Source organism: Grammomys surdaster, unplaced genomic scaffold (genome assembly GCF_004785775.1).
Source record: "Grammomys surdaster isolate TR1022 unplaced genomic scaffold, NIH_TR_1.0 126066, whole genome shotgun sequence".
Taxonomy (NCBI): Eukaryota; Metazoa; Chordata; class Mammalia; order Rodentia; family Muridae; genus Grammomys; species Grammomys surdaster.
In genome coordinates, this window is record NW_021620876.1 from 2,326,469 (window position 1) to 2,341,552 (window position 15,084).

The window sequence follows — 15,084 nt, forward strand, 5'->3', positions numbered from 1 at the left end:
CACACACACACACACACACACACACACACACACACACACACACACACGGTGAGTGGGGGGGGAGACAGACATACATTGGAGATGATGTGGGCTTTTGAAACCTCCAGTGACACACCTTCTGTCTGAAACAAGGTCAGACTTGTTAATACTTCCCAAACTGTTCCCCTAACTGAGGACCAAGCATGTAAGCATACACACTTATAGGGACCATCATTATTCAGACCAGTCAGTATCTATGATCCACTGGGACTTCTGGAACTTTTCAGATGCCACATATTAGAGATAATAAAAAGGATGAGCAGGCTATCGACTTACACATGCAGACACAGTTATGGGAATGGGTGACTGTACAGTCTGGCAGGGAACTAAACAACAAAACTGCCAGAAGGGCTACTTTACAGTAATACAGAGCATGTCACATGCGGCTCCAACCCCAGGGGCACATCTCTATTAAAGTAATAAAATCTGCTAAGCACGCAATGTGACACTGACGCCCCTTGCAGGGCCTCGAGTAGGAGGGGCACCAGTTCCTGGCCTGTGAATAGCCGCTTTAATCTTTAAATTTCTTTGAAGTTTAACATTTTACCTTAAACACTTCTGTGAATTTCACAACTTGATGCAAGTATGCGTATAATTTTAATTTAAATTTTCATCCCCTCTTCTCTTTCTGCGATACATCCTTAAATCCTGTTGCAAAATATAAGTTTCTAGAAATAAGTTGTGTTGAGTTTTGTGGCTTCAAGTGCCCTTTGGTTCACTCAGCCGCATAAGCAATTTTGAGAAGGCAGAGAAGGGTGACATATGATTCACAAATGCTTCCTCAGAGATGGCTGAGAAGCAAGAACTCTGGGAATTAAAGGAACAAACTTCAGCCAGTGGGCAAATGCTTTCACAGGAAATCACTATTTCTCCTGACATCAGGCAGAACAAAGAACAAGCAATTACTACTGAGAGACTGCCATTCTCCTCCCTAATGTAAAAAATTCTTAATTTAAAAAAATTTACCTCAAATACAGAAAAATGAGTATACCATAAACTTACCTACGTTACTTAACGCTTCAAAGAGTATTTACCTGACATCTTGACAGCTTTGCATTTTCTGTGTGGTTTAAAACATGGAACATGTTTTAGTAGTAAATTATTTTGGGGTAGTCTTGTACTGAAGAAATAACGCAGGGTTATTATGTGGGTAACAAGATTCTACAGAGTACAGCCAGTATTTTTTTTGTTTTTTGTTTTTTCTAAATCAATATAATTTCATCTTAAAAAGGCAAGAAGTAGTAATATCTAACAAAACTCATGGTCAGATCAAGATAATAATATTTAATTCTCAGAAGGACAGCAATGTTCTAAGAAGTTTTAACTTTCACTATATAAAAATGAATGTAACAACCGATACTTGGCTTAAGCACCATTCTACAGTCTTTTCTAGTTTTAACCCATTTATACTTCTCCTTTATGGATGTATCTAACACAGGGAGGGGTAGAATGCTAGGTGCACAGACATGAAGCACAAAGCTAGAATGAGATGTGGCTGTGGGACTCAGTGTGCCTCTGAGAAGCACAGTTAGGAACAGCATCAGCAGGTCACTAACCTGTGCTCAGAGGTCTACCATGTGCTCACAAACATCAGGAGTCCCTGAAAATGAAAGGGACAGACTTGGCCCTCAGGAAGCTGATATCTGTAAGTCCTGGTAGACACTAGGCCAAGTGTATGAGTTCAAATGCTTGCTTTTCCTCTTATGCTATATATGATAATAATTTTGGAGTGATGTACAGCAATGCTTGCCGCTCACTTATAATGACATACACCACAGGATGGATCTCAGTGTAAGAAAGCTGGGGTTTTCCGGTTTTGTTTCATTTGTCTTTGTTTTGTTTTGTTTTGTTTTGTTTTAGAAAATACAATGCTTAATGCAACAGAAATAATTCAGGTTTATTTACAAGTTGAGCTCATCATTTGCTTCATTTTACATGTAGTCTATTAACGCTTTTCTCAGTTATTTTACATATTTGGTGAATAATGTATTCCATCCAAGACCTTTGATCTCAAATGTAGGAACCAAAGGCATGGAGATAGAGAAACCCTATCTCAGCAGATGACAATAACTGTTTAAAATTGTTTTAACTGATTTGAGTTGTTTTAATTATCAAAATGAAGGTAGTTGTAAGTTTGGTGGAATTAATGACATTACTGTTCCTCTGGAAGAGAACTCCTTCATGCCAGGAGAGGAGAGAGCAGAGACACCATGCCTGAGAAGAGTGCAGGACAGAAAGGGATGGATGGCTGCCATGTGAAGAAGCCAGAAGAGTGTGGCCCAGTGGGCAGCCTTCTGGGTCCACAGCAGCCAAGATAGAATATAAAGCTTAGTAAGTCTGGATTATTGGCAGGAGGCAGATTAACTGCACGGAAGTTAGACAGTGGCCCAGCTATTGAGTTAGTTTAGGCATATTCAAATACAAAGGCTGTGTGTGAGTCTTTCATTGGGGTACTGATGCAGGTAGTGAATCTGCTGCCAGAATTTATTTATTAAATATTAATTCTACAAAAAAAAACTATTAAGAATTTGCTATGGGGGGAGATAGGAGAGAGGCTCAGAGGGCCAGAAAAATGAATGGAAATATGCAGCTGTGTGGTGAAGGAGGATAGGGAACCTCTAGAAAGTCCCAGAGATCTGGGATGTGAGAGGCTCCCAGAACACAATGTAGATGACTTTATCCTAAATGGACAACAGTGGGGAGATGGAACCTGAAGAGACCACCTCCAATAGAGACAGGGTCCCCATTGGAGGGATGGTGTCACCAACCTACCTTCAAAATTTTTGACTCAGAATTGTTCCTGTCTAAAAGAAATGCAAGGATAAAAATGAGGCCATCCAATGGACCAGCCCAACTTGGGATCCATCCCATGAGTGGGCACCAATCCCTCATACTATTATTGATGCTATGTTGTGCTTTCAGACAGGAGCCTAGTATGGCTGTCCTTTAAGAGGTTCTGACAGCAGCTGACTGAGACAGATGCAGATACTTACAGCCAATCATTGGACTGAAGTCAGGGACCCCTATGAAAGAATTAAAGGAAGGACTGAAGGAGCTGAATGGGATGGCGACCTCATAGGAAGACCAACAGTTATCAACTAACTCGGATTCCTGGGAGCTCCTAGAGACTGAGCCACCAACTAAATAGCATACATGGACTGCTCTGTAGTCCCCAGCACATATGTAGCAGAGGACTGCCTTGTCTGTCCTCAGTGGGAGAGGATGTACCTAATCCTGTAGAGACTTGCAGGAAAGGGTAATGCAGTGGGTGTTGGGGGAAGGAGCACCCTCTCAGAGGCAAAGGGGTGAAGAACTCTTGGAGGAAGAAAGACTGGGAAGGAGGGCAACATTTGCAATGTAAATAAATAAAACAATTAAAAAAGGAACTCACTGATATCTTTTCCAATATTATAAGTTATCTGAATAGCATTGTCAGTATCTTACTCACCCATCACACCTCTACTACTTTCTGGGGTTTATATCACACAGAACCAATTACTTGAGAAATCTGACAACTCGGAAATCTAGATTAATATGGGCAAAATCTTAAAACATTTTTGAGTGAAATCATAAAATGCCTTCTATCTAGAAAGGCAACCAACTCAATGTTTTACAGAATCATAGGTTCTCTCTTCTTATTTGAAATGCCAGTATTACTAAATGTACTTAACTAAAGAATGCTAAGGATACAATCTGTATGTGCAACTTATAAGTACCAGAAGTGGGAAATCTCCATGGTAACAGGAAAATACAATCGGCTCAGTTCTCTATGTAATGATGGAAGGATTATTAATTTAATGAAAGCAAAAAGCTTGAGACAGGCAAAAATGATTGCACAATACAGTTACCAATCAGTGTATGAAAGAAGAGAGAAATGAGCAACGGAAGTAGAAGATTAAAACATTGAATCTTCCTGCTGGGCAGTTATGGACAGTCACTCTTGAGTTGGGAAAGAAAGACTAAAACGAAAACACTAGAAGATAAGTCAATGATGCTTATAAAACAGGAAGAGCATGCAGGAAGAGTGCTTTGTGTTGAAGTTAGGAGTTGTTGTTTATAAACTGCTTTCTAAGTCATCTCTGGAAAAAAAAACTACTGAACTTTTTCTTTTTTAAATTAAAATGGAGATTTTATTTTCTTTTTTAAAAAGAGACATTTGACCAGATAGCCACCTTCAGACTTTAAATAATTACTGGGTGTGTGGCCTGGTTTTAGTAACTCATAGTCTGTAATAAGTTTGCACAAAGGCTGTACCAAAACATATAAACACAACATAGAAACATGATTTTGCGGCAATGTTTTTCCAATTTTTCAGAAAGAATTTATGCTTGTAGCCATACCAAAATTAAGGATGCATTGAAAGTTAAGTGGCAAAGGATGGTGAAATAATATAATGTCATGATCTGCTTAACTGACTAGAGACAGATTAGTAGACATAAGAGCCATTTAATTAAATCATGACATCAAATTAAAACTAAAGAACTGTAATTTAATTGCGTTTCTAAAATATCTGACTGCTGTAGGGAGTGGAACACTGAAAGGTCACACATACTTATTGAGGGATGCAAGCCAAGAATGCCAGAGAGCATCCTTCTCTTGGGGTTAAACAACAGAGAGGATTACTGTGAAAATCTCTCATTTCCCAAATAGACACCTCACAGGGTCCAAGGGAGAACCAACCAGGAAAGGCTGGAAGGGCAGAAGGCAGGCCTGTCCCTCACCTTATTCTTTGTTCTCAGTTTGTGGTACTAGAGTCCTATGAGAAAAGGCCCAGCTTCAATTTACGTCAGGTAAAGCAGGCTAGAACCACAGCTACTCACAAAATGACATAGGACAGGTGTTTTTCTCCTTCTCTAAGTAGCAAGGTATACAAAGTTCCAGCGAATTATTTTTACAGCCACATCCCCAAATCCATGTGGAACACTGAATTTAGTCAGGAAAACAGAAATGCCTTCTTCCTAGCTAGAATGCTTTGCCACAGAAGTCGTCTGAACTGTCTGAGCTATTGTGGGTTTCTCAAATTCTTTCCTGCCATAAGACACTACCCAGGCAGGCATTCAATAAACTCTCTTCAAGGGCACCCTGAAAGATATACTCGGGGCAACAGGCTTTCTGAAAGGGCCAGGTTAGGAATATTTTAGGCTGCAGATCAAGAGATAGGAATCAAAGTCACTATGTAAGTTATCAGCTCAACGCATTTCACTTGACATGCAAATTGTTACTTCAAGGGAAAAAGTCCCGTCAATCAATAAAGACAATGTTACAGTACTCGCTCCTTTATTCTCATTGTCACTCTGCATCTTTCTTGATTTTGGATTTTGAAGGACTCTACCGTAAGACAGGAGACATAGCCAGACTGGCAGAACAGTGAGCTAGGATCTGCATGGGGAAGCATCATCTCCAGTGTACCAGTGTAGCTCCTTTTACATGGACAGGATGCAATGATCTGTACTAACTCAGACTGGGATGTCTGTCAGAATCTGGGGCATTCTTTCAATTAATACAGGCAATAAAAAAACCCTCATTTGTGGTCCCACTGACCTTACAATGTGTTACCATCTTAAATACGTGATCTCATTGGATCATTTCAACTGGTAGTGTAGGAAACTGCTGTTGCCCTCCTGCTTTATAAAAGGATGCTGAAAATGGGAGGAGTGCTAAGAAATTTGCTTAAGAGAATTCTAGTTCTATGCTGTAACAGTGCTGGTACACTGCTCCCTTCTTGAAGGCAGAATGTTAGTTGGTTGAACACTCAGATCATAATTCTCTTCAAGACTTCTTTCTTCCTTATTCATTATTTAGAGTTACTGAGGAGTAACAACTTTCACTTGAGTCAAAGAGAACATATAATTAAACACAGCAAAACAAAAGTCAACTGCTGTTATCTCTGAAAGGTGAAATAAATAACAACCTATGAGTTACCTTATGGAACTAATGTACATCTAACAGGGTGAAGGATCAACATCCTTCCAGCTCAAAGCTGAATTGGAGCACAGTGACACTGGTAATGTCAACCTACTTACACATGTAAGATCTTTCCTATAAAAAGGAAAACGGAATATCTGAGGTCAGTGTGGGAACTTTGGGACAGAGAAATTCCAAGAGTTTTCTTCAGTAATATTGGATGCAGCCTTGAATTAGCTGTAGAAATGGCCTCCTCTGGACTCTGCACCTATTCTTTCCCTACTATATAGCACTAGGGGTACAGTGTGAAGTTCCTGAAGTGGATGACATCATCACCACTCCACCTCAGTGGCAAAAGGTTCTCCTTAAGACTTTGTTGGAAAGCTCATAGGCCAATCTGAATTCCAGAGGGATTCATAGTGTGGCTGATAAGTCATGTCTGCAGGAGCTGGGAGGGAGACGCTTCCCTCAATTACAGATGCCCCCATAGCAATCAATTCTACTTCTGAGTTCCACACCATACAACTTTTCCATGTAATCTAGATTTCATGTGCATTTCTATACAAAGAGCAGTCTGAGATCTAGCCATCGACACACCGTTTCTGATTTCGAAATTATTCAACTGTCATGCTAATTCGTTTGTGAAGCAAGCCCTGTTGGGCAGTAGCATTTACTCTTGGTTTGTAAGGTCAGTGTACTAAGTCAACAAGCAAGCCCCAAATTATAGTACATTCACAGAGATGAATTTTATATCTTCTTATAAATAGAGCATCAGGATGAAGTTTCTGTTAAGAAAATAAATCTATTGGACACTTCCATATATTCAACAAAAATGGTAAGCAAGTAAATCTTACCATTTCAAATAAAATAACTATATTCAATTTCTCTCCACATTTGTTAATCTCATTCTTGGATGTTTAAATTTATACTAATGTTCTCATCTGACTCCCACGAAGTGTAAACAAATGATTCTCCTTCATCTAATATTTTATGAGCTATCAATATTTCACATAGTGTTTCAAATTATTATTTTTATTTTTAAGGATATATACTCACACAAACCTCCATTTCCTCCCTCCAAACCTTTCCATAATACCTCTCCTTGTTCTCGTTCAAATTCACAGCCTCTTTCCTCACTAATTGTTTACACACACACACACACACACACACACTTCTAAATATAACCTACTCAGTCTATATAATACTACTTGTATGTTTTCAGGGCTGACTGTTATTGGATAAACTATTGGTGTACTCTTCCCTGGGGAAGACTATTTCTCCCACTCTCTGCATTTCTTAGTTTTCTGTGGTTATTTGTGAGGGTTGAGGCCTCATGATTTTCCCCATTGTTGTCCTTGTTTGCTCATGTTAGGCAGTCATGCTGGGGAGACTCCCTCCTTCTGAGACTGTTAGAAAGAAGGAAAATCCACAGTCCTCTGGTTCTTCCAATCTTTTTGCCCACTTTCTACATTGTTCCTTAAGCCTTAGATGCAGGGGTGTTCTGTGGATGTACGACTGGGACTGGGACTGGGACTGGGCTGTACAACTCTACATTTTACTTTGTTGTGGCTTTCTGCAGTTGTCTTTATCAGCTGCAAAGAGAAAGTTCCATGATGAGGAACAAGGACTGCACTTTTTTAAAAAAGGGAATACTGCTTGTATTTGGACCTTAGTTTTGAATCAACCATGCTTTCTCAGCCAAACACACACACACACACACACACACACACACAGAGAGAGAGAGAGAGAGAGAGAGAGAGAGAGAGAGAGAGAGAGAGAGCTTGAGACTAATTGATTGTAGCATGCGAGCTGCACACATGCACTCACACTTACCTTTCGAACACTCGCCAGCCTGTTCATCATCAAAGATTCCTCTCGATCATCGTCATCATCCAAGTCAAGCATGGGGATGCTGAAAGGGTCGATGATGCTGCAGCACCTGGAGCCTTCGTCTCTGGGGTCGAAGGGGTCCACAATGATAGGCTCAGTTCCTTTTATCTCACAGCGACAGAAGGGGCAGCCTTGGCCATCAGACTCCTAAAACAAAGCAAACAAACTGACTGCCTCAAAACAATCCAGAGAAGTCTCAAGGTTGGACATTCATAAAATGCTTCATAAGTTTGTGGATCAAGGATGGGGATATCTTGAAGAAGCAGTTGAACAAAAGAGGTTGTAAATCAACAAAATATTTTATAATGCCTGGCATTAAATTTAACAAAAAGGAAATGAAAAAAAATAATAAAGCTTGAGCATCTAAAGAAGCTTAACTTAATTTTCACAAGTATTCATTTGTAATTCTAATGAACAAGGCTTTACGGTCCTCAGATACTAAAAAATGAATTATGTCCCTCTTCAAAACAACAATGCTAATTACATATTCCATAAAAAGAACATCCTGGCAAAATTAAAAATGACTAGAGCAATAATAAATAGTAATCAAAGCAACCTATTTGAAGTCTACTTTGGAAAAGTTCTTGGGCATATTAACCGTGGGTAAATATTTCTTCTTAAATCCACTAAGATTTGTCAAATCTTGGTTAATAAGGAATGAGTATGGAAAATAAAATAGTATTGAGAAGTGGCCATATCTAGGCTGAAAGCATTATGGTCTACATCTTACACATCCCTTAAAAGGCTCAGTTATCAGTCTTCTTTATCATCTTTGTGACATGGGGCTCAGTGGAAGGCAGTCAGGTATACTTGGGTGTGCCAGTGAAGGTGTTATCAGCACACTGTCTCCTTCCGATCTTCCTCTCTGTTTTCTAGATGACAGGAGGTGAACGTCTTGGCTCCATCACACACTTTATCACCAGCCCAAAGCAAGGAACAGAACCAAGCATAGCCTGAAACCTCACGAGCCATGAGCCAAGATTTCATTCCTTAAGTTGATTTATCTGAGTTCTGACTCAACAGTGGGAAGCTGACTACTGCAGAGCCTGTTGTCTTGACTTGTTCATGTGGAATCTAACACGATAAGCTTTGAAGCATCTCCCAATCTAGATTTCAAGGCAGAGGCTACAAAAGATTTGGTCAAATACTTTGGGGTGAGAAACATATTTATTGGTGATCGTTAGAGGTTTTGTTCAGCCTTCCAAATTCATGTCTCTAAGCTCTAACAGCACTGAAAATTCCCAGTTGAGAGTAGACAAAATGAGATTCGATCTTACCCTGTCTTCTAGACACAGGAGGTTAAAGACATTCATTGTCCTGGCATTTTAGTATTATACACTTAATTCAGCATTACATTGTGAAAAGTCAAAAATTAAAAAAAAAGTTTAAAAAAACACGACAAATTAGCATGACGTTTGCAGACAAACATACAAAAACTATCCTGTATTTAACTCAGGACTACTGTACTAAAGTCACTTGGCCTGTGGGAGTTGAGTCACCTGCCTTTAACAGTGTGGCTTCAGAGGCACTGTAAAAACTTCTCTGGACATCTCTGGACAGATACCAGATGTATATTTGGAAGCAGATACTATTGGTCTACTGTTTCCTTTAACTTCTCTTGCATTAACAGACTAAATACTTTCTTTATAATGTATACTACCAAAATGAAAAATTATCATTGAATTGTTTTGTGAAAAGAAAGTAACATCCTTGTATTCATGTTTTTACATAATTTTTAAGACTCGAAATTATACAATCATATATACACATATATGTATAAATATGTATACACATATGTATACAAATGATTTTGAAGAGAGAGAGGGAGGGGAAGAGAGGGAGGGAGGGAAGGAGGGAGAGGGGAGGAGAGAGAGAGAGAGAGAGGGAGAGAGAGAGAGAGAGAGAGAGAGAGAGAGAGAGAGAGAGAGAGAGAACACATATCAGCCATGTTTAGAGCTGATGGACATAAAAGTTTTGATTCATAATTTCACACATGATAAAACAAGATTGAATTCTTCCATTTTGGGCAATCGCCTTACTTTGATCTTTTAACACTAAGAAACTTTAAAAAAATCTAAACTTTCTTATTTCAATTTTACGAAAAGAACCTTAAACTTAAGGGATTGTTCAATACACGTTATCATCTGGATAAAATGTCGCTACTGTAAAGGTTAAAGTCTGTACTGTGTGTCCATATTGGCGTTTCTGTATAGATCTACATTAAATCCAGTCATTCAAAAGAGGTAGCTCTTCATATATACACTGAAAAGGACCTCATGTTCTCTGTAACAAGAATGTGCGGCAAATAAATGCAAAGTAGATTTCTGGGCCCTATGTGGACATTTCATTCATAACAGAATTACACATTATTGTGGCAAATTAACATACAGAGTATAATGAAAACATGTAGTCATTACCCAATTTGAACAGTCAATTCATGCCTAGTCTGTTTCCTCTGTGGCTTCATGTCTTTCACTTTCTATTATTTTGACGCACACTGTATAAATTCATACACATATTTAAGTATGGATACCTAAACAAAAGTCACTTAAAGATCCAAGTGCAACTACTGTAACTAAAAATAATTCATTCCAATCATAAAGCCGTAACATTTGTTAGCACAGTGATTGGAAGCTATAATAGTTTTATTATGCTCTCACTCCCAGATCTAGCATCCTGCAGCTCTGGCTAAGGACTGCTTGAACTTACACTACCTCCTTCATCCCAAGATAGACTGACTTTCCCTTGGAGAGAGGAGGAAGTGTTAGGCAACAACATCCAGATAACACGGAAAAGCCTGGGCATGGTTCTTCTAAACCAGGACTTAACTTCTTTCTCCAACCTGTTTACCTAGCCGTTGAAGTGACCCCCTTTCTTAGACCTAACATATGCACATTTTGTGGATTTTAAATGTAAACAGCTACATTGACTATCCATTTTGATTGGCAAATGGCTCACATTGACTGCAGTACATCCTCTAGTATGACTTCACCCATCATTCTTTGGCTTTAATTTAACTACTGTCATATGCAAATGAGACATAACCATAAATTTTAAAATGCTACTTTGGTTCCTCTGCCCTAGTTTCTGTCATATGGTTGATTGAATACAGATGAAGAATGTCTAGAATAGACATATAACTCATCAGGATTGTGCATAGATAATTAAAATAATGTTCCTGTCAACATATACTTAAGTCAAGATCAAAGAACATATGTTACCGGAGAAGAAAGAACAATAAATAATTTTGTACTTAATCCTTAAGATGTTCACAACTTGTGAATGTTAAGAGGAAGTATTTGAGATTCCTTATATTCTAATTGACTCAGTGGCTTTCACTTCCCTAATGTAGACATACTTCAAAATTTAAGGTGAGCGAAGTTACCAGTGAAATATTACCTGAGTAATATACCCATAATATAGGAATTTGGATTTATATACCATCCATTAACACTATGGATTAATATACATAAACATAACTTTAGGTAGCACCAATAAATTTCCAATGATAGAAAATACAGAAACAATAATGAAGAAAATAAATCTGCTTTATTATTAACAGTCTTTAAGAGTGCATGTGAACACTGCAAGTAGAAACTTTTACCAGAATCACCATATTGCTCATACACACACAAACTATGTTCTAAATATTTTCTCTTAAATGTCTTAAGATAAGCATTACACATGCAATGTATTTGCTTTCAGAATTATTAGTGAAGCACGATGACTAACAGCCACTTACTTTCTTTACAGAGTGTAGTATATGTGGTGTATCTGTGTGTGTGTGTTCCCAATGCTGCAGAGATGCAAGCCAGAGGTGCATGTTGGCTTTCATAACAGTAGCAAAACTACAGTTATAAAGTAGCAATGAATTAATTTTATGGTTGGAAGTCACCACAACATGAGGAACTGTATTCAAGGGTCACAGCATTAGGAAGGTTGAGAACCACTGACCTAGAGTGTCATTCACATTGCCCCTGAGGTTTTTTTGGTCAGAAGACATTTGACTTAATGTTATCAACTTTCAAACAACCAAAACCAGAAAGATCCGAGAGAAGGATATGAACGGTGGTTCATATCTGCTTGTAACTCTAGTTCTCGGGCAGCCAATGTCCTTCTCCGACGTCCACAGCTGCAGCTGTGATACACAGACAACACGCAGGCACATCATTCATATACATCAAATAATAGTAAGTCTTCAAAAGGAATGGCCCACATTAGAGTGTTAGTGTCAACCACTACTGCTTCCAAATTGTCTATTTCTGTTCTAATCCAGATACACAGAATCCCTCTAAGTCAGTAGACTCAGGCTCCAGCTTTCGGTTCCTAAGATTTTATTTGTTCTGCAGTGGGTGAGATGGTCCAGCAGGTAAAGGAACTTTCCTTCAAGCCTGCAGACTTAGAACAGACACAGTTTGATGCAGATAAGTCCCACTTGTATGAAATGCCAACACTTCTGTGACAAAACGGGAGGTGGAGACAGGAGACTAGCCAGGAAGCTCGCAGGCCTGCCAGACTGGGCACAAGTAAGAGGGACCTTGCCTCAGCACGGTGAAGGGAGAGATCAGCCTCTTCAGAGGTTCCTCTGATGTACACCCTCTCTCTCGATCCACCCCTCCTCTCAGGCCTGTGTCACCCTCCTCATGCCTGCTCCTTTGCTCTACCTCAAGATGTCACTGGAACATTTCTGGCCAAGACTCCAAACTCCTTCATACCCCCTCCTGAGAAAAAGATGCTCTATTTTATCTATCACACTAACTCAAAAAAGATGCATTAGACATCAAAGAGAGAAATGTCCATTTGAGACAGTTTAAAGGCAAATATTATTTTAGATTTTGTTAAAAAGTTTCAATGAAGGTAGAAATGTGAAAGTTGCTTTTAAATTAATCAGAATCATATCTGTTTCTTACTTAGACATAAGCAGTGAGCTCAATTTTTGCCTCTCTCTACACTGTTCTCTTTAATCATATGGTATTAATGCCACACTCATATTTGATTGCGTTCACTGTTTGCTAACTTAACATTTCAGACACTGAAAAGTCCTTCCTTCAAAAAAATGTCTGAAGAAAAATCTACGGGAAAAAAATCACAGAAGTTCATTTTTTCTTTTAATGAAATTCAAGTTGTTGCCAGGAATTCAAAATATAGCTGCCTAGCATTGACAGGGATAGCTTTTTTTATGTGGGACAGTTAGACTGACTCAGTTTGCTGTCTGTGTCATCTGAAAGCGCAGGCATCATTTAGCAGATTTGTTTTCTGTTTTTGTTTTGTAAAAAAAGAAAGGGAGACACAGCTCCTTCCTTTACACTGTACGTGGTGACGCTGTTACATTACAGCAGTGTTTTATAGACTATGCACAAAAGAGGATGCTGGACTCGGGACTGTGCACGGAAATGTTTTCTCAGCCTCTCACTGACATGTGTAAATGACACGGGTCTCCGTAAGCTTTCCTGATCAAGAGTGAAACAGAGAAGCCGTTGCACCCAGGGAAACACAGCTTCAAATGATCCAGAAAGCGTGTTATTTAACTTACTTGGTATTCTGTGCAAACTCTTCCATGGTTATTCAATTTATCAAATAACACAGATGTTTCAGAAAATGAAAAAAAAATGCTGACACCTCTTTGGAGGCATGACTAATAGGCCATTATGACAGCAATTAAAGAGCACCCACTGACAGCATGTACCGGCTCCCACTACTGTGTCTGTCTTAGCTGTGCTGTTAATTACATGAAATCGAAGTCTCTAATGAATTGGAGTTAAACTAAAATAGGGCATCAAACGAAAGACAATTTTAGTGGAGAATGACTTGCTAAAAATGCACTTTCTCGGACACATTATAATTTGCGGTCCAGGTTCAATGTTCCCTGTAGGACTCTGACAGATACATCCTAACTTCTTGGGAGGCATGCATTTCCCCAAAATCATTTTCATATCAGCACACCCAACCAAAGAACTATAAAGAAAGAGGAAACAGTTTAATGTCCATAATTAACCCTGCAGGAGAAGCTGATACTCGTTTCAGGTGATTATTGGTAATAATCCCATGTGTAAAACTTCTAGCAGTGAGTTTAAAGTAGAAACTACGTTGGAACTCGCTCTTTGCTCAGAGATTGCTATAGAGACACAGCTACTCAAGAGATACGCCTTAAAATAACAGTCAAAGCAACAGGCTTGACTTTGACTTCGAAGGGAGCAAATTTTAAAATGTCTAGGTTTGTTTCCATCCAAGGGTATTGTTCTTGAGTCACCACAGTGTTAGATTGTTGCCGTGCATGATTTACCTTCAAAGCTTAACGTTTTATAAGGCTGTACCAGTTGACAATCCCATGAAGTAAAACTAACAGCTTTAAAGAAAAAAGGAAAAAACAATGACCCTGTACTGTATCATTTTGGAACACAGGCAAAGTAAAAAGACAGAGACATCTGTTATAACCTGCCCTTCAGCCCAGAGCTCCAACACCCAGAAATTTTCCAGTAAACATGTAACTTTAGATTCAAGGTTTGACAATATATTACATAATGAAGGAAATGTTCTATAGCTGCGTTCTGCTCACGCACACACAATCAGTTAAATCCAGTGAGCCTCAAACTGAGACTCCCAACAGGGGGTTGTTATTGAATGTTTTCCCTCTATCTTTTAATTGAATTAAATTTGTAACCCGTGTTCTTAATAAGGGAAACATCTTTTTAATAACATGTCTAAGGGATCACACAGTATTGCTGCTCATACACTAACTGGAAAGCTCTGCACACAGATATCCTAGTCAGCAGTGCATATTGAGTGACACCTGTATGTGGATGTAGGACTGCTCCTTATCCAAGAGTAGACAGGTGTGTTAATTATTGCGTTTTCACTGAGATACAGTGATTCCAGACTGCCACTTTAGGAACTTCAAGCCATGTCCAAATGACAAGTTAGTGAAGAATGAAGAAAATGTGTATCAGACATCACTGCAAATAGTCCTTGAGAGAACACAGTACGTAGATGCCACATCATGTGGCCATCTATGCCAGGGTTTCAGCTAGCAGCAGAAGTAAATAATGGGGTTTAGTGTCTACAGCACAGAACACACGGATTTGTGACTACAACTTTTATGGCTTATTCTCAGGGAGCATCTGACCTGAATATCATCCATTAGGTAACCACCTACATGCACATACATGAATAGGCAAAGGGATCCCTGTATCAGAAATTCATATTCTAGACGGCGAATGGGTATACATAGAAATGTTTACAATATAACCAGGA

General features: G+C 38.9%; 1 protein-coding gene across 2 annotated transcripts in view; it reads right to left on the reverse strand.

The window, feature by feature from the left end:
• The window catches only part of Cblb (Cbl proto-oncogene B), a 167,880-nt gene that overhangs the window by 46,396 nt on the left and 106,400 nt on the right, over positions 1-15,084 (reverse strand). For both annotated transcript variants that reach the window (XM_028755607.1, XM_028755606.1), the window contains exon 10: positions 7,777-7,980. In XM_028755607.1, the coding sequence (XP_028611440.1) occupies positions 7,777-7,980 (204 nt within the window). The remainder of the gene's footprint in view (positions 1-7,776; positions 7,981-15,084) is intronic.